At 42.0% G+C, this 23,222-nt stretch overlaps 1 protein-coding gene and 1 long non-coding RNA gene across 2 annotated transcripts; both read right to left on the bottom strand.

Annotated features, from left to right (window-relative positions):
* Positions 1-5,601: 5,601 nt before the first annotated feature.
* Positions 5,602-9,655, bottom strand: LOC141056978 (uncharacterized). Its single transcript, XR_012221967.1, has 2 exons — positions 9,622-9,655; positions 5,602-5,779 (listed from the first exon to the last, which is right to left on the bottom strand). It is a non-coding gene; the product is annotated as an uncharacterized lncRNA (long non-coding RNA).
* A 228-nt stretch (positions 9,656-9,883) lies between these two features.
* On the bottom strand, positions 9,884-23,156 carry LOC141057077 (uncharacterized). Its single transcript, XM_073553599.1, has 3 exons — positions 21,639-23,156; positions 10,170-10,215; positions 9,884-10,093 (listed from the first exon to the last, which is right to left on the bottom strand). The coding sequence occupies exons 1-3, from the start codon at positions 22,032-22,034 to the stop codon at positions 9,885-9,887; spliced, it is 651 nt and encodes a 216-aa protein (XP_073409700.1). The 5' UTR covers positions 22,035-23,156; the 3' UTR covers position 9,884.
* Between the last annotated feature and the right edge of the window lie 66 nt (positions 23,157-23,222).

Genomic DNA, 23,222 nt, shown 5'->3' with positions numbered 1-23,222 from the left:
CTCGTCCGGCAGCTATCTCACCCAATAGTCCCATACTTTAGAGCCCTGTCTCGTCTGGCAGCTATCTCGCCCAATAATCCCATACAGAGGAGCCATGTCTCGTCCGGCAGCTATCTCGCCCAATAGTCCCATACAGTGGAGCCCTGTCTCGTCCGGCAGCTATCTCGCCCAATAGTCCCATACAGAGGAGCCCTGTCTCATCCGGCAGTTATCTTTCCCAACTGACCCATATACAGGAGCCCTGGATTGACTGGCAGCTATTTCGCCCAATAGTTTCATACAGAGGAGCCCTGGCTTAGCCAGCAGCTATCTAGTCCGACTATCTGATACAGAGGAGCCCTAGCTCAGCTGACAGCTATCTCGCCAGTCTATCCCATATAGAGGAGCCCTGGATTGGCTAGCAGCTATCTCGTCCGCATGTCCAATACCGACAAGCCCTGTCTCAGCCTGTAGCTATCTTGCCCAACTGTCCTATTCAGAGAATCCCTGGCTCACCGGATAGTCCCATAAAGAGAGCCCTAGCTCAGCCAGCAGCTAGCTCACCCGACTGTCCTATACAGAGGAGCCCTGGCTCGGCCGGCAGTTATCTCACCCGACTGTCCTATACAGAGGAGCTCTGGCTCAACCGGCAGCTATCTCACCCGACTGTCCTATACAGAGGAGCCCTGGCTCAGGCGGAAGCTATCTCACCTGACTGTCCTATACAGAGGAGCCCTGGCTCAGCCGGAAGCTATCTCACCCAACTGTCTTATACAGAGGAGCCCTGGCTCAGCTGGCAGCTATCTCACCCAACTGTCTTATACAGAGGAGCCCTGGCTCAGCTGGCAGCTATCTCACCTATTAGTCCCATAAAGAGAGCCCTAGCTCAGCCAGCAGATATTTCACCTGATTGTCCTGTAGAGAGGAGCCTGGCTTAGCCGACAGCTATCTCACCCGACTGCCCTATTCAAATGAGCCCTGGCTCAGCCAGCAGCTATCTCGGCCGATAGTCCCATACAAAGGAGCCATGGCTTGGTCAGCAGCTATCTTAGCCGATAGTCCCATACAAAGACTATCTATCCATCTATCTATTCATCTATCATTACTGAGTAGCACCGCCCCCTGGACTCCTAACCATAGAATGAGTAAAATACAATACATATAAAGGGCCCCATTCATTATTGCATTATTGCATTTTCTTCATCTAGTTTATGTTTTTTTCACCTGTTTTTTATTAAAATTTTTCTTTTAATTTGAGCCTTTTTTAAGTCAATGTGTTCTCCTGCTTGTGTTATGTTTTGCACTGCAGACGTAGTTTCTGTTTTCCAGATGCAGAATATTGCTGATTCATCAATTGTGAATTTTTCAAAAAGTTACATTTTTTTACAAATGTATTCCAGTCCAGCCTCCTCCTCCCCCATAGTAATTTTATGTAAGCCTGCTTTTTTTTTTAGTATATTTTGCAACATTTAAGCCAAACATATGCCTTTTTGCTTTAAGAAAAGGTGCGTAAAAGGCAAAAATAAAGAGCATTTTTTATTTTTATTTTGCGCATGTGCCAAGTTTAAAGAATTTGGTGCAAGAAAAAAAGTCCACAAATAATACAAGACAAAAAAAGAAAAGCGATTTAAAGAAAAAAAATGTAAATGATGAATGGGGTTGTAATTTTGTCCCACTGATCTGTGTATCTGTCTGTTCTGATATACTGCGCTGCTGGTAGATTGCACGGTATCTCCAAGCTGACGGGTTCCCACTAGGGCTTGTTGCAGGCTGGTGAAAAAATATGCAAAATGTTAAGTAGGCAGGTTGACTCTTGATACTTCCCAAAGCTGAGCTACTGAGAAAGCAGAGGGGGTACGCCGCCATGATTGCCCCCCCACTTTATTTTTATTTCTTGGTCTTTAAACCCTTCCCATTGTAGGATACAGCAGCTGAAATAAGTATTGAACACATCACCAATTTTCTAAGTAAATATATTTCTAAAGGCACTATTGACATGAAATTCTCTCCAGGTGTTGGTAACAACCCATCCAATCCACACAGGCAAAGAATTCATCTATAGATGTCCATAAATTAAGCTATGTGTAATAATGAGAAGTGACACAGGAAAAAAGTATTGCACACGCTTACTGAAATTTGTTTAATACATTATACAAAAGCCTTTCTTAGTGAAAAAGCTTCAAGACGCCTCCTGTATGGAGAAACTAGTCGCAGGCATTGCTCATGTGTGATTTTGGCTCACTCCTCCACACAAACACTTCACATCCTAAAGTCTCCTTCTATGAACTCTGAGCTTTAGTTCCGTCCATACATTTTCTCTTGGATTCATGTCCGGTGATCGGCTCGGCCATTCCCGCAGCTTTATTTTCATTATCTGAAAATAATTGTGAGTTTCCTTGGTTGTGTGTTTGGGATCATTGTCTTGCTGAAATGTCCACCCTCGCTTCATCTTCATCATCCTGGTAGATGGTTGCAAATTTTTATCAAGAATGTTTCTGTACATTTGTCCAGTAATGCTTTATTTATATGAAGTTTGCCTGTGCTGTATGCTGAAAAACAGCCATTCAGCATAATTCTCCCACCTCCATTCTTTACTGTTGGTATGGTGTTTTTGGTGTGATATGCAGCGCCTTTTGGCCTCCAAACATAACGTGCATTATGGCACACAAAAAGTTCAATTTTGGTCTCATCTGACCAGACTATATTCTCCCACTATTTCACAGGCTTGTCTAAATGTTGTTGAGCAACACATTTGAACATGCTTCATGTTCAGCAATGAATTTTTCATCGAGCATACAGCCCATTGAGGTTGAAAGCTTTACTCAAGAGTTTTCATTAAAACAATTGCACCTGCCGATCCAGGTCTTTCTGTTGCTGTCCTCAGGTGGTCCTTGGTTCTTGGTCAACTATTCTGATAATTCCTTTCACTCCTTTGCCTGAAATCATGTGTGGAACACCTGGTCGTGGCCGGCTTTTCACTTCAAGATTATTGCTACAACAGTGCTCAGTGGAACCTGAAGCTGTTCTGTAACCAACGTGATCAGTATACAATAAGGTTGTGAAGATCTTGAGACAGCTCAATTGTGTTACCCATCATGAATTGTTTCTTCTGTGGCACCTTAGCAATGAGACACCTTTTTATAGGCCACAGTTGAACCAGCTGATATTTTTTTTTTCACTAAGTGGTAGATTTCAGATGGTGTCATAACTTTCCACGGCTTTTTACACCTCTCTTTCTTAATGTGTTTAATATTTTTCCCCTGTCATTTCTCATTATTGCACATAACTTTAAGGGAATCTGTCACCCCATTTTCGGCCTAAAAGCTGCGGCCACCGCCATCTGGGGCTTATCTACAGTATTCCCCGATGTAACCTGAAAGAGAAGAAAACCAAGTTAGATAATACTCACCAGAGGGCGGGGGCGGGTGCGGTGGGTGTCGCGGTCCACTCCGGCACCTCCCATCTTCTAGAGATGACGTCCTCCTTCTTACTTCTGCCGCGGCTCCTGCGCAGGCGTACTTTATCGGACCTTTTGAGGGCAGAGCAGAGTACTGCAGTGCGCAGGCATTGGACCTCTCTGACCTTTCCCAGCGCCTGCGCACTGTAGTACTTTACTCTGCCCTCAACAGGGCAGATCGTTTGAAGATGGGAGGCGCCGGACTGGACCGCGACACCCATCGGATCAGACAGGATCCCCAGGTGATTATAATCTAAAGCCCCCGTCACACACAGCGATCTCGCTAGCGAGATCGCTGCTGAGTCACAAGTTTTGTGACGCAACAACGATCTCACCAGTGAGATCGCTGTGTGTGACACCTCTCAGCGACCGCCCCCCTGCCGGGTATCGCTGATCGTTGTGGAAAGCCCTGGACATTTTTTCGATCGTTGGTCTACCGCTGGCCAGCACGCATCGCTGCGCGTGGCAGGCGGGAGACCAGCGATCAGTGAGCTGGTAACTAAGGTACACAGCGACACGTGCGCTCGTCGTTGCTGGTGCTGATCGCTGGTGAAGCTGCCCGTTTGGCAGCTCACCAGCGATCATGTAGCGACACACCAGCGATCCTGACAAGCTCATATCGTTGTCGGGATCACTGGTGAGTCGCTATGTGTGACGGGGCCTTAACTCGTTTTTCTTATCTTTCAGGTTACATCAGGGGGCTTATCTACAGCATTACAGAATGCTGTAGATAAGCCCCTGATGGCGGTGGCCGCATCCTATAGGCCAAAAATGGGGTGACAGATTCCCTTTAATTTATGGACATCTATGGTATGATTTTTTTGCCTGTGTGTATTGGATGGTTTGTTTCTAACATCTTGTGAGAATTTTGGGTCAATAGCACCTTTAGATATATATTTACTTAGAAAATTGGTGAAAAAAACAAAACCTAAAAACAATGATGGAATTCACCACACTTGGAATTTATTTCATTTTTTTTTGTGTGTGTGTTTTTTTGCAAGTTTTCAGGGGTCATTCAAAACTGCAAAAAAAACAACCCCTAAAATGAGTATGTTGATGGAACATTAAAAAAAGTTATTACTGTTGTAAGAATGGGTAAGGAATAATTGAGAATGCAAAAATGAAAATTGGCCTTGGCGGGAAAACATAAAAAGACAGTTCTATCCACTATGTCAAGAAGGGGCCAATTTAAGCTAAGTCATTCACTTCTCATGGACCCCAGGGTCTTCTAGAACGGTTGACCCTTGAGTAGTTCTTGACCCAAAGACGTCATTTCACACTGTCACACTTTGATTATGACTTTGCTCCTCTTCATTACCAGTCTCATCCATAGGGTCCATGATCACTGAATTAACCAAAAAATGGAGAATCTTATGTATACACATGCAGGGTGTGTTCACCTGGTAGACACTACTATGGGTCTACCTCGGAATATTCCTGCCAGGAGCAGTGTGACTGTATCCTATGTACCGTATAACATTGGAACAATACAGGTCTATTATAAGTGATTCATTAGTGATTAATTAGTTTAGGGTCAGAAATGACCCACGATGGGGGCTATATAGACATTTATGCCTATAGAGTTGCATATATGGGTTGCAAAACTGTCATGTGAACTAATAAAAGGGGTTGTCGGAGAATACAATGAATGCCTGCTTTTCCAGACAACAGCTCCACTCTTGTCCATATGTCAAATCTGGTATTGCAGCTCAGTCTCATTCATAAAAGGGAAAAACTTCACAAAAAGATTGTCAGAGCAAGACATACCATTGAGACATAATAAATTACCATCCTGTAAATTAAAAGCTCAATTTGAAAATAAGTTAAAAAAATTCAGAAATATTAAAATTATATTTTTTTAAGTAATATGATCCAAAATTCTGTGCCAATTAATTTCCCAATTTATCTTTATTTTGTTCTTACTGAGCTACAAATCTCTTGTAAATCCTTAGTCAAATGATAAAATTGTGACTGTCTGCAGCCGGCACTAGAGGGAGCTATGGAGCTCACTGCATACTGTGTTCCTACTTTTGACCTGCAATACCGAACACATCCACTGCAGAAGATTGGCACTGTTTCTGGAAAAAAAAAGGAAGACCCTTTGTTCTTCAATCCCTGGCCATCCTATGTAAATGGCTGTACTGATAAACCATGCAACAATCCAATAAATGTGCCATGAAGCCTTTAATCCACAGTACAAATAGGTACAAGTCACATATAAACACGTCAGTGACCATATGGTTTTGTTTTTTTTTAGAAATGACGATTCTGATGACTGCATGGATGTGAGCAGAAGAGGATGGCAGGATGTGGTATTCATTCTTGGAAACTCCATGGCTGACCCTGTATAAGACAAGCGGAAGAACAGGAACAATGTGAAGGTTGTCTAGATGCCAAGAGGAACTTCACCGAAAAAAAAGTGCAGTCAGACATAACATTCCAACGTAATAAATAACAATTCCATAAATCAAAAACTCAAATCGATAATCAGCCACGAAAATTCAAACATACTAAAATTATTTATATTTTTTTAAATCTAAGATTATATAAAATTCTGTGCTAATTAATTTCCTAATATATCTTTATAGCGGTTAATGCTTTGTTTTGCCGATACAGAGCTCCAAATCTCCTGTAAACATGCAGTTAAGTTATAAGATTCTGATTGCAGCCACCACTAGAGGGAGCTTTGGAGCTCACTGCATACTATTCGCGCTGCATGCAGTTTTTTCTTTTTATTTTGTTTTGCACTTTTGTTTCTTTCCTCCTCTTCTTCCAAGAGCCATAACTTTTTTATTTTTCCATTCACATAGCAGTATGTGGTCTTATTTTTTGCAGGAAGAGTTGGGGTTTTGAATGGCGCTATTCATTTCACCATATAATTCAATGGAAAATGTGAAAAAGTTCCATGAAATAACCAAAAAACTGCAATTCTGCCCCTGTTTTTTGAATTTTGTTTTTACAGCGTTTATTGTATGATAAAAATGACCTGATAACATTATTTTCCGGGTCAGTGTGACTACACCGATAACAAACTTTTATATATATATATATATATATATATATATATATATATATATATATATATATATATTTATTTATTTATTTTTTTAATTTAAGTGGTAATGTCAGAAATTTGAAGAAAAAATATATATTTTTTGTCGCTATTTTCTGAGACTGAACTTTTTTTTATATTTACTACAATTGAGCTGTGGGATGGCTTTTCTCAGGAGAAGTTGATGTTTTTATTGACCTCATTTTAGGGTAAATATGATGTTTTTTGTTAACTTTTTATTGCATTTATTTTGCAGAGGAGAAGCGAGCAAACAGTGGCAATCCTGGCATTTCAAACTCTTTTTTACTTTATGGATTAAATCATTCTATGGTTAGTCAGATCACAGTTTTGTGAACACGACAATACCAAATTGGTTACTTTTAAAGATCTTTTTTTATTAGAGAAAAGAGAGGCGATTTACTATATATATATGCTGGTTCACACTCACCTATGGCAAGTAACAGATGTGGGCAATATGAAAATCACACCTGAAACCAGATGAAAAGAGGGAGAAGTTGACTCAATGTTTGCATTGTGTGTCTGTGTGTGCCACACTAGGCATGGAGAACAGAATGAGGAGAAGAGAACTGTCTGAGAACTTGAGAACCCAAATTGTTGTCAAATATCAACAATCTCAAGGTGACAAGTCCATCCCCAGAGATATTGAAGGTCCTTTGTCCATTGTGCGCAACGTAAACAAGAAGTTTACAACCCATGGCACTGTAGCTAATCTACCTGGACGTGAATGGCAAAGAAAAATTGATGAAAGGTTGAAACGCAGGATAGTCTGGATGGTGGATAAGCAGCGACAATCAAGTTGCAAAGAGCTTCAAGCTGTCCTGCCGGCTCAGGGTGCATCAGTGTCAGTGCGGACAATCCGCCGACTTTTGAATGAAATGCTGACACAGAGACATAAAAAGGTAGACTGCAGTTTTCCAAAATATACATGAGTAAGCCAAAATTCTTCTGGAACAGCATCTTGTGCACAGATGAGATCATGATAGAGCTTTTTGATAAAGCACATTATTCTACTCCTTACTGATAATGTAATGAGGCCTACAAAGAAAAGAACACAGTACCTACAGTCTAATATGGTGGAGGTTTTTGGGTTGTTTTGCTGCCTCTGGCACTGGGTGCCTTGACTGTGTGCAAAGCATCATGAATTCTGAAGGTTACCAAATGATTTTGGGTTGCAAAGTTGGGCCCAGAGTCAGAAAGCTGGGTTTGCATCCTAGGTCATGGATCTTCAAGCAGGACAATGGCCCCAAACACACTTCACCCCAGAAATGGATGGAAACAAAGCGCTGGAGAGTCCTGAAGTGGCCAGCAATGAGTCCGGATCTAAACCCTATAGAACACCTGTGGAGAGATCTTAAAATTGCTGTTGGGAGAAGGCGCCTTCAAATATGAGAGACCAGGAGCAGTTTGCAAAAAAAGAATGGTCCAAAATTCCAGCTGAGAGGTGTAAGAAGCCTGTGGATGGTTATACGAAGCGATTGATTGCAGTTATTTATTGCACAACCAAATATTAAGTTGAGGGTGCCAACAATTATGTCCGGCCCGATTTTGGGGTATTATGAAATTATGTCCAGTTTGCCTTTTTCTTCTCTTTTTGTGCTGGTCCAAAACACACAAAGGAAATAAACGTGTGTAACAAAACATGTGTAATTGCAATAATTTTCTGGGACAAACATTTCATTTTCTGGAACAATTTCAAAGGTGCCAACACTTTCTGTCATGACTGTATATGTTATATATATAGTATATATATTTGTATATATTATATACATGTGTGTATATATTTTACATATATATACACCGGTATTTATATTTTTTTTTAACTTTTTTTTTTACTATTTACTTATTCATAAAACCCATCTGTTCCATAGAAATGAATAAAGAACAGAAATAGCACAAATATAAGGAAAATACTAAAAATAATTTTATTTCACAAGGAAAAATTTTTTTGTAAATAACAACAAGAAAAATAGTCAAGCAAAGAAAGACTCAGTAGTGGGACCAAAAAAGGCTATAGGCTACTTTAAACACATCAATGTAACAATAAAAAACAATAAATACTGGCCCTTTAAATGCTTGTAGCTAAGGGTTAATTATTTGTCCACCTCCGCCAATATTGCACTAAGCCCGACAATAGCCATAGGTTAATAAATTGGTACAAAACATTGGAACAAAATAAATCTCATCCCCGAATGCTGAAAGCACATAGCCATGACGATAAATAAGAAACAAAAGCTTACAGGTGTGGAGCCTTATGCCACGTCCCTCACCCCGACGCGCATTTCGTCCTCTTAAGGGGGCGTCACAAATAATTAACCCTTAGCTACAAGCATTTAAAGGGCCGGTATTTATTGTTTTTTATTGTTACATTGATGTGTTTAAAGTAGCCTATAGCCTTTTTTGGTCCCACCACTGAGTGTTTCTTTGCTTGACTATTTTTCTTGTTATTTACAAAAAATTTTTCCTTGTGAAATAAAATTATTTGTAGTATTTTCCTTATATTTGTGCTATTTCTGTTCTTTATTCATTTCTATGGAATAGATGGATTTTATATCATTGCGTGAGGCACATTGATAATTGTTGGATCAATTTTTGCTGATTATAATTATTTACTTATTTGTAGTACTCCATGGGTTTTAGAGAACTTAAACCTGTTATCGTCTGATTACTGGGCTTCACAAAAGTACAGACACTGCAGGCCCCTGACTACCATGGCAAACAATCAGCACCACGCGATCATGTGGCGAGGGGGATAATGGCTGTACAAAACAGTGCTCACCCGGATTGCTCACCTTAAATGCCCGCTGTCAGAGATTTACAGCAGCATTTAAGGGGTTGACAGCTGAGCTCCAATCGCAGCTACTGAGGCAGATGCTGGCTGTGTAACACAGTCGACAATTGTCAGGGATGATGCAGGCTCAGCTTCTGAGCCCGCTCCATACATTAGCATGTACGATGGATGTCGGGAAGGGATTAATAAAGAGTGCATTGTATACTCAGTATGCAGTTAGCTCCACCTAGTGGTGGTAATAATTTTTTTTTATTAATGCTTCTATCAAATAGATAATATTTAACTTGCTATAGCAGAACATGGCAATCCTGTATGTCTACCTACCAGGCAGGAGGATCTCCTCACATTCACTCAGTCCTGGCAAAGAAAGTACAATTAATTCAGATTAAGAAAAAAGCAAAAAAAATTTATTTTTTATTTTTTTTTTCACAACACCTCGACGCAAACTTAAGATAGGTCATCAATATCAGATGGGTGGAGGTCCAACATTTCACTCATTGGCTGAGCCAGAACAGCACAGCTCTGTTCACTCTATAGTGGTCATTCGCCTGTACTGCAGCTCAGCTCCTGTTCACTTCATTAGGCCATCAATGTATGATTGGCTGGAGCTTGCACCCTTGAAACCCCACGATCAACAGAACGAAGAAGCGGTGCTGTTCACAAGAGCGTACTGGCTCCTTCACTGTGTCCAGTAAATTCTTATTTTGTACTTGCCATTGCTTGGCCCGAGCTGCTGCCCGTTCCTGCCTACGTCTGGCATAGTAATCTGACTCCTCAGTTTCCTGCACAGCTTGTTCTAGAAAAAAGACAGAATATTGTAGTTGGCTGACACTACACAGCACTTTATGCAATAGCAGAATACTTTTACTCACCAATTTCATCCATTATATTTTCGACAGCAGCATGGGCAGATCTTTCCTAAAACATAGAAAACATCCAATTCATCAAGCAGCAGACTGTAGACAGGTGGCAAGAACTCAACAGCCGTATACAGTGTCACCAATGGGTGCAAACGAACCAACAGTTCACTTTCCTATTGCTAAACTGCACATAGAGTCCATATTGATCACTATAGAAAGCATCAATGATCAATGAATATGATATTTACAGTTAAAACATGGAGCCAGCACTATCTGTGCCTACATTATTTACAGGAAAAGACAAGGAGGTAGCACTATGTGTGCCTGCATTACTCACAGGAAGAGGAAAGGAGGGAGAATTCCGTACCTACATCATTTATTGCGAAAAACAGGGAGATATTAATATCCATGTCTACATTATTTACAGATAGAGACAAGGAGGCAGAACTATCTGTGGCTGCAATACTTACAGGCAAATATAGGAAGCCAGTACTATCTGTGCCTGCAGTATTTACAGGAAGATAAAAGGAGGCAGTATTATCTGTACCTGCATCATTTACGGACAGGCTAGCAATAGTGTTTGTACATTATTTATAGGAAAAGGTAGGGAGGCAGTACTATACAGTTGCTTGCAAAAGTATTCACCCCCTTGTCATTTTTGGTGTTTTGCTACCTCACAACCTGGAATTTCACTGTTTTTTTAGGGTTTGCATAAGTTCATGTAAAGAACATGCCTAAAATGTTTTGTCTTTTTTTTACAATAAATAACTGAAAACTTCTGTGTGCATAACTATTTAGCACCCTAAAGTTAGTACTTTGTAAAGCCTCCATTTGCGGCTATTAAAGCTGCAAGTCGCTTTGGAAAAGTCTCTGAGCTTTCCACATCTTGCCACTGGGATATTTGCCCATGCCTCAAGGCAAAACTGCTCCAGCTCCTTCAAGTAAGATGATATCCACTGGTGAACAGCAATCTTCAAGACTCTGAGTTTATATACATGAAATTTTCTTGACTTTGTGCTGGTACTTTTTATGCTCTAAATCACTTGAGTGTTACTTTAGCAGTATGCTTTGGGTCATTGTTTTGTTAGAAAGAGAACCTCCATCCCTGTCCCAAATCACTGAAAGACTGAAACAGGTTTTGCTCAAGAATATCCCTGTATTTCACACCATCCATCTTCCTCATGACTCGGACCATTTTCTCTGTCCCTCTGCCGAAAAACATCCCCACAGCATGATGTTGCCACCACCATGTTTCACTGTGAGTATGGTGTTCTTGGGGTCATGAACTGTGCTGGTTTGGCGCCAGACATAGCGTTTATCTTGATGGCCAAAAAGTTCAATTTTGATCTCATCTGACCCCAGCACCTTTCCGCCATCATTTACCGAGAGAAACAGGAAGCCAGTACTATCTGTGTACAGTAGAGTGACCGGATCTCTAATGGGGGGAAAAAAATGTCGGAATCTTGTTCGTCTGGACCCCACAAAACGATTACCCTTTCCAGATATTGAGATAGCCAATATTTGAGCTCGATCAAACGACGTTAACCCGTGCCGCTCGTCGCTCAAAGTTTGAAAAAAGGCCAAAAATTTGGATTTTTTCAAACTTTGAGCGACGAGCGGCACGGGTTAACGTCGTTTGATCGAGCTCAAATGTTGGCTATCTCAATATCTGGAAAGGGTAATCGTTTTGTGGGGTCCAGACGAACAAGATTCCGACATTTTTTTCCCCCGATTAGAGATCTGGTCACTCTAGTGTACAGGGTGATACAGATAGGCAGAACATTCTCTTTTTTACATTATCTATCTACCGTATTTATCTATATCTACTACAATTAAAGCCAGAAATAAGGATGAATTACAGTCTTTCCAATATCCTTTACAGAGATATAAAGGTAGTAATAGCAGGGTCTACATCATTTACAGAGACAGACTTGGAGTTAGTACTTTATACAACTACATTAATACAGTTAGAAACAAGGAGTCAGCACTATCTGTACCTATATCATTAAAAAAAGAGAAAAAGGAAGGCACTACCATCTATACCTATCATGTTTTCTAGGTGAAAATTAAAGGCAGTCCTATTTGTATCTACATACAGAGAGCTACTGTGATGGTAGGTAGTGTAATCTGTGTCTAAACAATGCACATGGAGAGAAAAGGAGGCAGTACTATCTGTACCTTTATCATTAAGAAATATAAAAAGGAAGACAGTACTATATTTACCTACTGTATTTACTAGGTGAAAAGAAAGGCAGCCCTGTGTGTTCCTACATACAGAGTCATATCTGTGTCTAAAGAAAGCAAGTGCGGAAACAAGGAGTCAGTACTATCTGCAACTACATCATTTACAAGGAGAAAAAGAAAGACATCATCATCTTTGCCTACTGGATTTACTAGGTGAAAGGAAAGGCAGTCCTATGTGTGCCTACATTATTTACAGGGTGATACAAGAGGGCAGTCATATCTGTGTCTAAACAATGCACAGGGAGAGACTAGGAGGTAGTACTGTCTGTGCTTGCATCATTTACAGCATCTGATTTCCATAAAATGCTGAATGGAAGTGTTAGGAATCTGGTTTCTGACACGTCTATACAGAAACCCAGATTCTCACATGCTGCAGTCTCTTGCTCATCTGCTGCAGCAGAAGGGATTGCTGAGGAGATTGTCTCACAACAACTGTCTCCAGAGGCTAAGTCCTTTATTCCATCTATTGGGCATGCTCACGGGACGAGCTCCTATTGGACTTCGGGAGTCATGTGCTCAGGTCCCGCTCCGGATCCTATTGGCTCTTCCTGGACTGCTGGAGATTTCCGGAAGGTCCCGCGCGCTATAAAAAGTGCGCATGGCCGTTCCGCCATGCGCTAGTGTAGCATATTATGCTGTGTGTGTATGGTGATGGATGCATGGACTGGTGACTGACTTATTATGAAACCCCTTCCCTTGGTTATTACGAAGGGTGACAGTGTGTCGGTCTTAGTCAGTTACAGCGCCAGCGCGCCATTGCATCCCTGCCTCAGCAGCCTAGCGTCCATATTGCGCTTGCCTGATAGCAGTGTTCTCTTAGCGGTTGCGTTCCTGCCGCGCTGCTGTAGCAGCACAGTGTACGTTCGCAGTTGCGACGTCTCTGTCACAGACGTATACGGTAGGTCTAGACGGAGTTGGTGCCGTCAGCTCACGCCTCTCCTGTGACCAGTTACCGCGTCTGTGTAGCTGAGCCTCTGTGAGTTAAACAGACTCAGCACTTTTGCATTTCTGTTTATCCTGGCAGCTCTGTGAGCTAAACTGAGCGTGCCCAGTGCACCAGGGTGACGTTAACCCCGTGCACTCTACCGCCTTATATTCTGCCATCTCCTAGCAGCGGTCTTACCATCTGCCGCACGGTGGACCCCGGGTGGCGAAGGCACTTTATTCATAATTTTTATTTAGTGCCTTCCACCACTCCTAACAGGAAGTCATGCATTTGCATCACAATCAGATTGCAGATTGCGCAGACAATCAAATTGGGCAGTTCAGGTCTGAATTTCTGATTCTTTGTAGAAATCCTTGAAGATTTACGTAGGATTAAGCAATTACAGTGAGGAAGCCGCACTACGCCATCCAGCTGCTTCTACTCAATTATCCCCCGGACTGCGCTTGTGACATTTAAGAGGTTACTCCATGATAATCTCAGTAACAGATATTATATTGGATCATGATGCCGGACGGTCCAAGATTCCTGAGAAAGCCTCTGGGTAACTCAATACAAAGATTGCAGAATTGTGTCCTACAGATCTTATATCCTCAGCTGCAATCTACACCAGTATCTGACTTATTACATGTTACAGACTTCACCATAAGTCACCTTACTCTACATCTATAGGGTACAGATGGTGACAGGGGGCAGCAGAAAAGTGTCATCTCATGTGTACTTATACAGTGGGAGAGCAGGAGGAGAAAGAACTCCAATCCTGACACTTCTTGTATCCCCATACAATACCGATTCTGCACGTATCTTTCTCAGAACCCTACTTTTTAGCATTCCTCTGTTATTGCTCATGCAAAGTAGGATTAAAGGGGTTGTCCAGGCCTGGGGTTCAAGTCTGTAGTCACTCTACGTGACTGCAGGCTTGTAAATCCTCACAGTGCACAGTCAGGATTCTCCTGTATCGGCGCTGGGAGCGGGAGGGCGCTTGAATGCAAGTGTGGTCATGTGCCTACTAGACGTGAGCGGCGTTGCTCAATGCAAGTGAATTGAGCTAAGTGGGATGCGTTTAGTCGTAATGTGTCTGCAAGTATGCAAATCGCATACTTGTGGTCACATAACCACCCGCTCCCGGTACTGGAGAATCCTGACAGCTTGCAGTGTGCGCACTGCGAGGATTCACAAGTCTGCAGTCACATAGAATAACTGCAGACTTGAGCCGCAAGCCAGGAAAACCGCATTAGGGATGTTGCCATTCACCTTATCAGTAGGGTCAGCATTTTCAGGAAGAATAACAGAGGAACAAAACAAAGCAGAGTGCTAAAAACTTTAAGAACAGACAGCATGGGGATTATACACTGAGGGCAATGTGTGCCATCTGTTATTTCTCATGGACTTGTTTGGATAATCTTGATCCGAGATGACAATCAAAAATGGACATGTCTACTGTAATTTCTTTTTTGCAGATATACCATCTGCATATATAACATGTGAATTAAAAACACAAAAAACTAGACAAAAACAGGTGCAAATGCAATAATGAATCTGCATTATTATGTACATTTCAGCAACCATGTTCTTCTTAGTAAGAAGAAGGGGCAAAAGGAGCAGAGTAGTGATGATAATGGCTGAATGCACCGGGATCCTGGGTGCAAATGTGACCAAGGAAACGCTTCCAAAAACCCCCAGGACTACAGTATACGAAGCGTACATCCAAAGGACACAAGATGCATCATCTTTGTGGGTCACCAGGAGAGACTCCTACACGGGAAAAATACTAACACTGCGACATCCAGATGAGCTCGAAGTATCATTTCCCTGGGCCTGACTAATACTGGCAATCAGGGCTGCCGTTAGCAGTACGCCGCTGTCACTGCAGGCCGGGAATATTACACCCGATAGCACAGATTTCCATTTTCTAAATATATTGAATATTGTGTCCCTTATGTGCACACTTTTTTATCTGACCACAAAATGAAAACTCTGGTGACGTTATGTGGAAATTCAGTGAGGATTTTAGTATCAGATATTAAAATGCTAAAATACTTTTCTAAGAACACACAATCCCTACTGCTCTGCAGTGTGAAGCCTTGGCACTTCATGGGCCGCCATATTGTCACACCATATTATGTCTGATGGGATGCGCTGCTCAAAGAAACAGATCCTATATTTCACTGCATTAAAGGGGTATTCTGTTAGAAAAGTTATCACCAATCCATAGAAAGAATACTTAAATAGATATGACTGCTGCTCCATTCACGAGGCCTTCAGAGATGACTGCTTTTCCAGTCATTCCCTATGAGACCTTCAGAGATGACTGCTGCTCCATTCATTCCTTACAAGACCTCCAGAGATGACTGCTGCTCCAGTCATTCCTTACGAGACCTTCAGAGATGACTGCTTTTCCAGTCATTCCCTACGAGACCTCCAGAGATGACTGCTGCTCCATTCATTCCTTTCAAGACCTCCAGAGATAACTGCTGCTCCATTCATTCCCTACAAGCCCTCCAGAGATGACTGCTGCTAAAGTCATTCCCTACAAGAACTCCAGAGATGACTGTTGCTCCAGTCATTCCTTTCGAGACCTCCAGAGATGACTACTGCTCCATTCATTCCCTACAAGCGCTCCAGAGATGACTGCTGCTCCAGTCATTCCCTATGAGACCTCCAGAGATGACTGCTGCTCCAGTCATTCCTTTCGAGACCTCCAGAGATGACTACTGCTCCATTCATTCCCTACAAGCGCTCCAGAGATGACTGCTGCTCCAGTCATTCCCTATGAGACCTCCAGAGATGACTGCTGCTCCTGTCATTCCCTATGAGACCTCCAGAGATGACTACTGCTCCATTCAAACAAGGGACATGTCTCCAGTTCTGGTGATCAATGGTGATCTCAGTGATAGTGCCCTCATCAATCTTGACGTAATCCTGTACATAGGTGATAACTTTTTTCTTCCTGAGATACCCCTTTATATTAGAGGCCTACAGTAAGGCTCAGCACATTGCCAAGTATAGGTGCGCTATTACATTGGGTGCATGAAGACTTAATACGTATTTGGGTCTGAGCCTTTACTACTATTTCCGACCAACCCAATGTTCCTATAGATTCATCCAATCTATGAAGAACTGAACACCATTGTTAGAGTTGTCACTAGAGGAGCTGTGAAACATTACCAAACGTTTTTGATCTATTGAGCAATGCTTTGTCTCCATTGTCCTGCTTCCCCAGACACAATTTCTTGCAGCAGACACTTCTCCATTTCTTCAAACTCCCTACGATGGAAGGTTGCACAACAACGCTGACCCATCACATCCCCGCCTGCTGTTGTAATGGAATGAATGAATTTCTTTGTGTATCCTGTCATTTCTTTCTGACTTAAAGATGACCTATGTATTTTTTTTGTACCCGATATAAATGCCGCTGTTCTCCTGAATCCGGAGATGTTTTTCTTTTGTTTTTGCTCCGCTCCGTTCCTGAGATATGGCTTCCTTTTCCCGGTATATAAATATTTTTACCAACTGGGTGTGGTCATCCACTCTTCTCTATGAGAGTCTTTTTGAAGACCCTGCCCACTTGGCTGAAAATAGTAATTTATATCCAAGGAAGAACAGGCCATATCTCAGGAACAGAGAGGCTCAGGAACAAAAGAAAAACAACGCCGGATTCAGGAGAACAGCGGCATTTATTTGTTTTAAACATCCTTATATTGTTTTAACATAGACAAGAATAACAATACAGTCATGGCCAAAAGTTTAGAGAATGACACAAATATTAATTTTTACAAAGTCTACTGCTTCATTTTTTCTAATGGTAATTTGCATATACTCCAGAATGTTATTAAGAGTGATCAGCTTAACAGCAATTACTTGCAAAGTCAATATTTGCCTAGAAAATGAACTTTATCCCCCAAAACACATTTCAACATCATTGCAGCCCTGCCTTAAAAGGACCAGCTAACATCGTTTCAGTGATTGCTCCATTAACACAGGTGTGGGTGTTGATGAGGACAGGGCTGGAGATCAATCTGTCATGATTAAGTAAGAATGACACCACTGGACACTTTAAAAGGAGGATGGTGCTTGGCATCATTGTTTATCTTCTGTTAACCATGGTTATCTCTAAGAAACACGTGCAGTCATCATTGCACTGCACAAAAACGGCCTAACAGGGAAGAGTATCACAGCTAGATTGTTGACTGAGGTGCAATCTTTCTATCGCATCATCAAGAACTTCAAGGAGAGAGGTTCTCTTGTTGCCAAAAAGGCTCCAGGGCGCCCAAGAAAGACCAGCAAGCGCCAGGACCGTCTCTTAAAAGTGTTTCAGCTGCGGGATCGGGCTACCAGCAGTGCAGAGCTTGCTGAGGAATGGCAGCAGGCAGGTGTGAGTGCATCTGCACGCACTGTGAGGCGGAGACTCTTGGAGCAAGGCCTGGTCTCAAGGAGGGCAGCAAAGAAGCCACTTCTCTCCAGGAAAAACATCATGGACAGACTGATATTCTGCAAGAGGTACAGGGAGTGGACTGCTGAGGACTGGGGTAAAGTCATTTCCTCTGATGAATCCCCTTTTCGATTGTTTGGGACATCTGGAAAACGGCTTATTCGGAGAAGACCAGGTGAGCGCTACCACCAGTCTTGTCTCATGCCAACTGTCAAGCATCCTGAAACCTTTCATGTGTGGGGTTGCTTCTCAGCCAAGGGAATGGGCTCTCTCTCAGTCTTGCCTAAAAACACAGCAATGAATAAAGAATGGTACCAGAATGTCCTCCAAGAGCAACTTCTCCCAACCGTCCAAGCGCAGTTTGGCGATCAACAATGCCTTTTTCAACATGATGGAGCACCTTGCCATAAAGCAAAGGTGATAACTAAATGGCTCAGGGAACAAAACATAGAGATTTTGGGACCATGGCCTGGAAACTCCCCAGATCTTAATCCCTTTGAGAACTTGTGGTCAATCATCAAGAGACGGGTGGACAAACAAAAACCTTCAAATTCAGACAAAATAAAAGCATTGATTTTGCAAGAATGGACTGCTATCAGTCAGGAATTGATCCAGAAGTTGATTGAGAGCATGCCAGGGAGAATTGCTGAGGTCCTGAAGAAGAAGGGTCAACACTGCAAATATTGACTTGCTGCATTAACTCATTCTGTCAATATAACCTTTTGTTACTCATAATATGATTGCAATTATATTTCTGTATGTGATAAAAACATCTGACAAACACACACAAAAACCAGAGGCCAGCAGATCATGTGAAAATATAATATTTGTGTCATTCTCTAAACTTTTGGCCATGACTGTACATGCGACAAGTACGAGCAAGCCTCATTGGCTTTATAGATTTCTGTCCGGACGTTTCGAACAACTGTTCGCAACTCTAATATTGCTAATTGTGGCATTTTGCCATATGACAGGTCGGACAATAGCTAGGTTATAAAGAACTTAAACTTGTAAGTCCAAAACAAGATCACTAACTTGGATCAATGGTAATTATATATACAATAGTCGCGTCAGAGTATTAACTTTCAATTAAATATAAAGATAGAAGTTAGAGAGAAGGGGAAAAACATAGAAAAGGAAAATATTTGGGGGTAGGGAGGGGTAGGAATTTCAACAGGAATGGTGTCCAGTCGGCAGTTGTTTTTCCCTGTTTGTCTGGTTAGTCAGTGTTGCTTCAAGTTTAGCTGATCTTGGGGCAGATTGATATGATTTACTGAGGGTTTAGTAAGTTTAAGTAGTCATCTGGTTCTCTGAAGAGTGTCCACGGCTCCCAAGTCGAACTGAATTTATTCATCTTAAAGGTCGTACTGGCAATTATTTCTTCTAAGTAATATATTTGGTTTACTTTGTGCAACCATTCTCCCAGGGTAGGGCAGTTCTGTGATAGCCAATGTAAGGGGATAAGCATTTTAGCTGCTGTTAACAAGTACACAAGAAGATTTTTGTGTTTATATTGTGCAGTGTCACTAGACCAATTTAGAAAGATCAACTTAAGGGATGGAGGGTTTGGAAGCTGACAAAGTCCCGCAGAAATTTTAAGCAGTTTTTCCCAGAAAGGTTGAATTTTATCACACTGCCACCAAATGAGGAGGTATGATCCTCCCTCACCAAGACATCTCCAGCAATTGGAGGATGTCTCAGGTTGCCACCTCTTTCTTGTGTCAGGGGTGGTATACCACCTAGTAAGGACCTTATAAGAGTTTTCTTCGACCCTTACACAACCAGAAGGACCATGCGAGTTTTTATATATCTTTTCAACTTCCCAATCTTGCAATTTAACCTCGAGGTCTCTTTCCCATTTCAATATAAACGCTGGTTTAACCGAAGTGGAGTGGGTTAAGAGCACCTGGTAGCACTTACCCAACACGCCCTTTGGTTTATTTCTCTGAGACAGTAACTTCTCAAAATCAGTCAACTCTCTATGTGGAAGTCCAGATTGTAAATAGGATCTGATCGAATTTTTGAGCCTGTTGTAATGAAGAAAGTTAAAATGGTAATGTGGGAATTTGGCTTGTAAATCTTGCAGTGGGAGGATCGCGCCATCCTCTATGAAAGCATCTGGACTTTCGTCTATCTTATGTAAAGAGTCTGTGTCCCTAGTAAAAGGGCGGTCTAAATAAAGGCCAGGTAGGTCCCTTACTTTTATCAGAGGCGATGGGAGCGGCGTTAGTGAGGTTGAAAATCTGGCCCAGGTCTTGATCAAATTTTTTGTTATTGCATTTGGGGAAAGAACTTTCTTTATAAAACCTGTAGACGAGTGGAGGACAGTGGAAATCGGTACTGATAATGACTCGTTCGCAACCTCTGTCCAGAGTTTGTTGGTATCTCTTGCCCAATCAATTAGAAGCGATAAAGTTGCCGAACAGCGGCATTTATGTCATATTAAAAATTACATATTTATGACAAGTTCCGTGTCCCCTTTACTAGAACACTCAGGGTAAAGCTGACTGGATGTCAGGCAATGAAGGGATTCCTACTTCTGCGATTTTTTTTTTTTTTTTTTTCAATCCTCATGTCATGCTGTACCCCTGAAGTTCTAAACTAGGAATAACATATGCCAACCAAAAGTCATTCTGGAACTTTAAAAAAATTAAAAAAAAAAACTAGAAAAATGTTTTTTTTAAATAATTTCATGTTTTACATCCATCAATAGTAAGCGACGTGACATATTTGGAGGACATTGAGGGCCCCTGAGCAAGAACAATGTAGTTTAAACAGAAATTCAGTCCTGACTACAATGGAAGGACGACCTCACATGAATGCCTGTGTCTCCTGTAAACAATATATTGGTTTTCTCATATTTTCTCTCTCCGGGTAGATAGGCTCTTCCTATTATGATGCTGGGGCTCTACAGATGACTATTAGCCATTCAGATACCTCCCATGTCACATGATGCAGTTTCAGTGATTGAATAAAGAAAAAAAGCCTGCAGCTGCATCTCTCCCCCCCCCCCCCCCCATATTTTTCTTACCTTATCAGGATCTGCAATTACAGCATAGGCCCGAAACAATGTCAGGTCGGGGTGCTTCACAAACACCAAATATGCAGGTGTATTGCATCAATGCACTTAGGTTGGTATCAAACGTCAGTGAAGCACAGATCGTGGTCTCCTGACCTGAGCGAACTGCCTCGTAGACATGCAGGAGACCCCCGAAGAACAGGGAGCATGGTCTGTGTTCCACAACAACCCCCAAGCAGCTGAATGAGCCAGACTACATCAGGATGGGCTTTCATGAGCAAAAACATTCTTAGTACTCGGATCCATTGGACATGTCGGTAGTCAGTGGCCGCAGGACCAAAGCCCTGCGACTCGCCTCCTACCTGCAGCATCCTTTCTGATTAGTAGCTCCAGAGAGACGCGATTGTTCGGCCTACTAATCAGAAGAGGAGTTGGGGGTGTCAGAAGGTGGCAGGAGGGTCGAAGGGCTTTAATGGTCCTCCGTCGTGGCCGCTGGAAATCTTTATGCGCTCCTCTAGTTTTTACCTGTCACTCACATCAAGTAAATCTGGAAAATGGCAGGAACTTAATACACAAAGTATATATGTGAAAGTGGCAGAACTTTTCGCAAAGCAGCAGTTAAGCTCTAGCAGGAAAAAAAAAAAAAAAAAAAAAGTAAAATAAAAAACTGTAAAATCCCTTTAAAGAAAGCAGAATGACTCAGATGTGGCTATATGGAAAAATCAAACTTCCAGATTTGGACCCTGGTCTGGTACCTAGGCGATATTAATATCCCTGTATAATTCCCGAGCTGCTAATTCTGCGCTCGCTCTCGGTGGCATTGCTGACGGGGCTGGCCCATACCTGAACTCTGTGATGACTCAGTTGATTGGCGGGCTGGGTATGCCCTGGCACCTTGCCCACTGGCTCTTGGGTTTCATTAGTGCTATCCGTGTCTGCTCTGCGATGGGGAAGGTGTTCTTGCTTCTCCAGAAGAACTTTTTTCCTCTCCGGTTGGATTTCTTTTTTGGTCGGCTCCGTTCCACTTAAGAGTTTATTCATCCGCTCCATCATCTTCTCCAGCTCATCGTCGCCGACCTCCAGGCTCTTACCCCCGGAGCTAGAATAGGCCGCTGCGGAGGATCCAGACGACTTGCTGATACTTTCTGGCTCCGGCTCTTGCTTGGTTTTTAAGGATAAAATAAAAATGAAAAATCCAAGTAAGGTGAGGCAAAGAGACAGGATCCAAACTTCATCCATTTCCCACTTATTTTCAGCTGTAGATTCTGAGAAATCCTCTCTTTATAGCACCAGAGAAAAACAAAATTACAGAAGTTGCCAAGAGTTCAAAATTCCCCGTAAAAAAACTGTCAGAAAATGAGAAAAAAATAATAAAATAATGGGAGGTCAAATGTCACCTGCTATTGACGTCACAAAGAAAATGGCGCCGAGCGATTATATAAAAATATCTGGTCTAATACAGATCCAAAAGCAATGCACCAGGTAAGTAAAAAGGGATAAATATAGAATGTTGGATATGAGTTGTAGTCCAGTTTCCTTTGGATTGTGATTGTCGTCCTCTTATTCTGGATCATATAAAATGAACGTGTCCCCTTAACCCCCTGTTCACACACTGGACATCTGCTGGAGCGAGTGGATATTTCACTGTATGTAGGGCAGGGCTTGTGGTACCCAGGGGCTGCGATTGGTGGGGCGAGCTAAGACTGCACCTCCTGACATGAGACCGAGTCATGCTTTGCACTTATTATAGGCTACCCTATGTGCAATATATTCTAACATTTAGCAACTTGGTGCATGTGAAAAGTAGTGCAAATGCCCTAAACAACCAGGCAGGGCACTGCTCACCCCCTATATGAGCGTTGGATTATGTTTGACATGCTACGAACAGCTGCTGCAAACTTCCCTTGCACTAGTTCTGATAAATTTCACCCATTATCGGTGAAATTAATCTTAAAAGGAGCACTCAGGTCTCCATATGTCACCTAGTTATGACCGTCAAACTGCAAGGAGTGGAATGGAGCAGCCGGTCATGCTTGCTTTCTGCATCAGAGATAATTTCTGTAGTGTAATACCCCTTTAAGGCTGCAGTAATGGAGGATGTCTTTTACTAGAATGGCGGGGTGGGTCACAGATAGGCAACAGTGGTCTCCAACCTGGTCTCCAACCTACGACTATACAACTTCTACAAAACTTCAACTCCCTAGCAATATCCATCCTGCAAAACTGCAATACCCAACGTAAAATGGAAGTCAGGGCGCAGGATAATCCCTTTAACTAGACCTACTGGCTGGAAAAATACATTTAACCCATGAGGGAGATATATATCAAAATTGGTGCAATGGAAAAGAAGAGCAGTTAAATTCCACTTTTTATTTGCATCAATTGATACAAGTCTTCAATATTTTTCCAATTTTTGGGGGGGTCGAT

Source organism: Dendrobates tinctorius, unplaced genomic scaffold (assembly GCF_039654945.1).
Source record: "Dendrobates tinctorius isolate UK_male_01 unplaced genomic scaffold, ASM3965494v1 ptg000202l, whole genome shotgun sequence".
NCBI classification, from domain to species: domain Eukaryota; kingdom Metazoa; phylum Chordata; class Amphibia; order Anura; family Dendrobatidae; genus Dendrobates; species Dendrobates tinctorius.
This window is presented reverse-complemented; position numbering and strand designations above follow the sequence as displayed.

Coding starts and splice junctions, on each gene's coding strand:
- LOC141057077 (XM_073553599.1), bottom strand. CDS start 22,034: ATGGATGAAGTTTGGATCCTGTCTCTTTGCCTCACCTTACTTGGATTT. Junction 10,216..21,638: donor TGAGTCATCACAGAGTTCAG/GTATGGGCCAGC, acceptor TCTATGTTTTAG/GAAAGATCTGCCCATGCTGC. Junction 10,094..10,169: donor AAATATAATGGATGAAATTG/GTGAGTAAAAGT, acceptor TCTTTTTTCTAG/AACAAGCTGTGCAGGAAACT.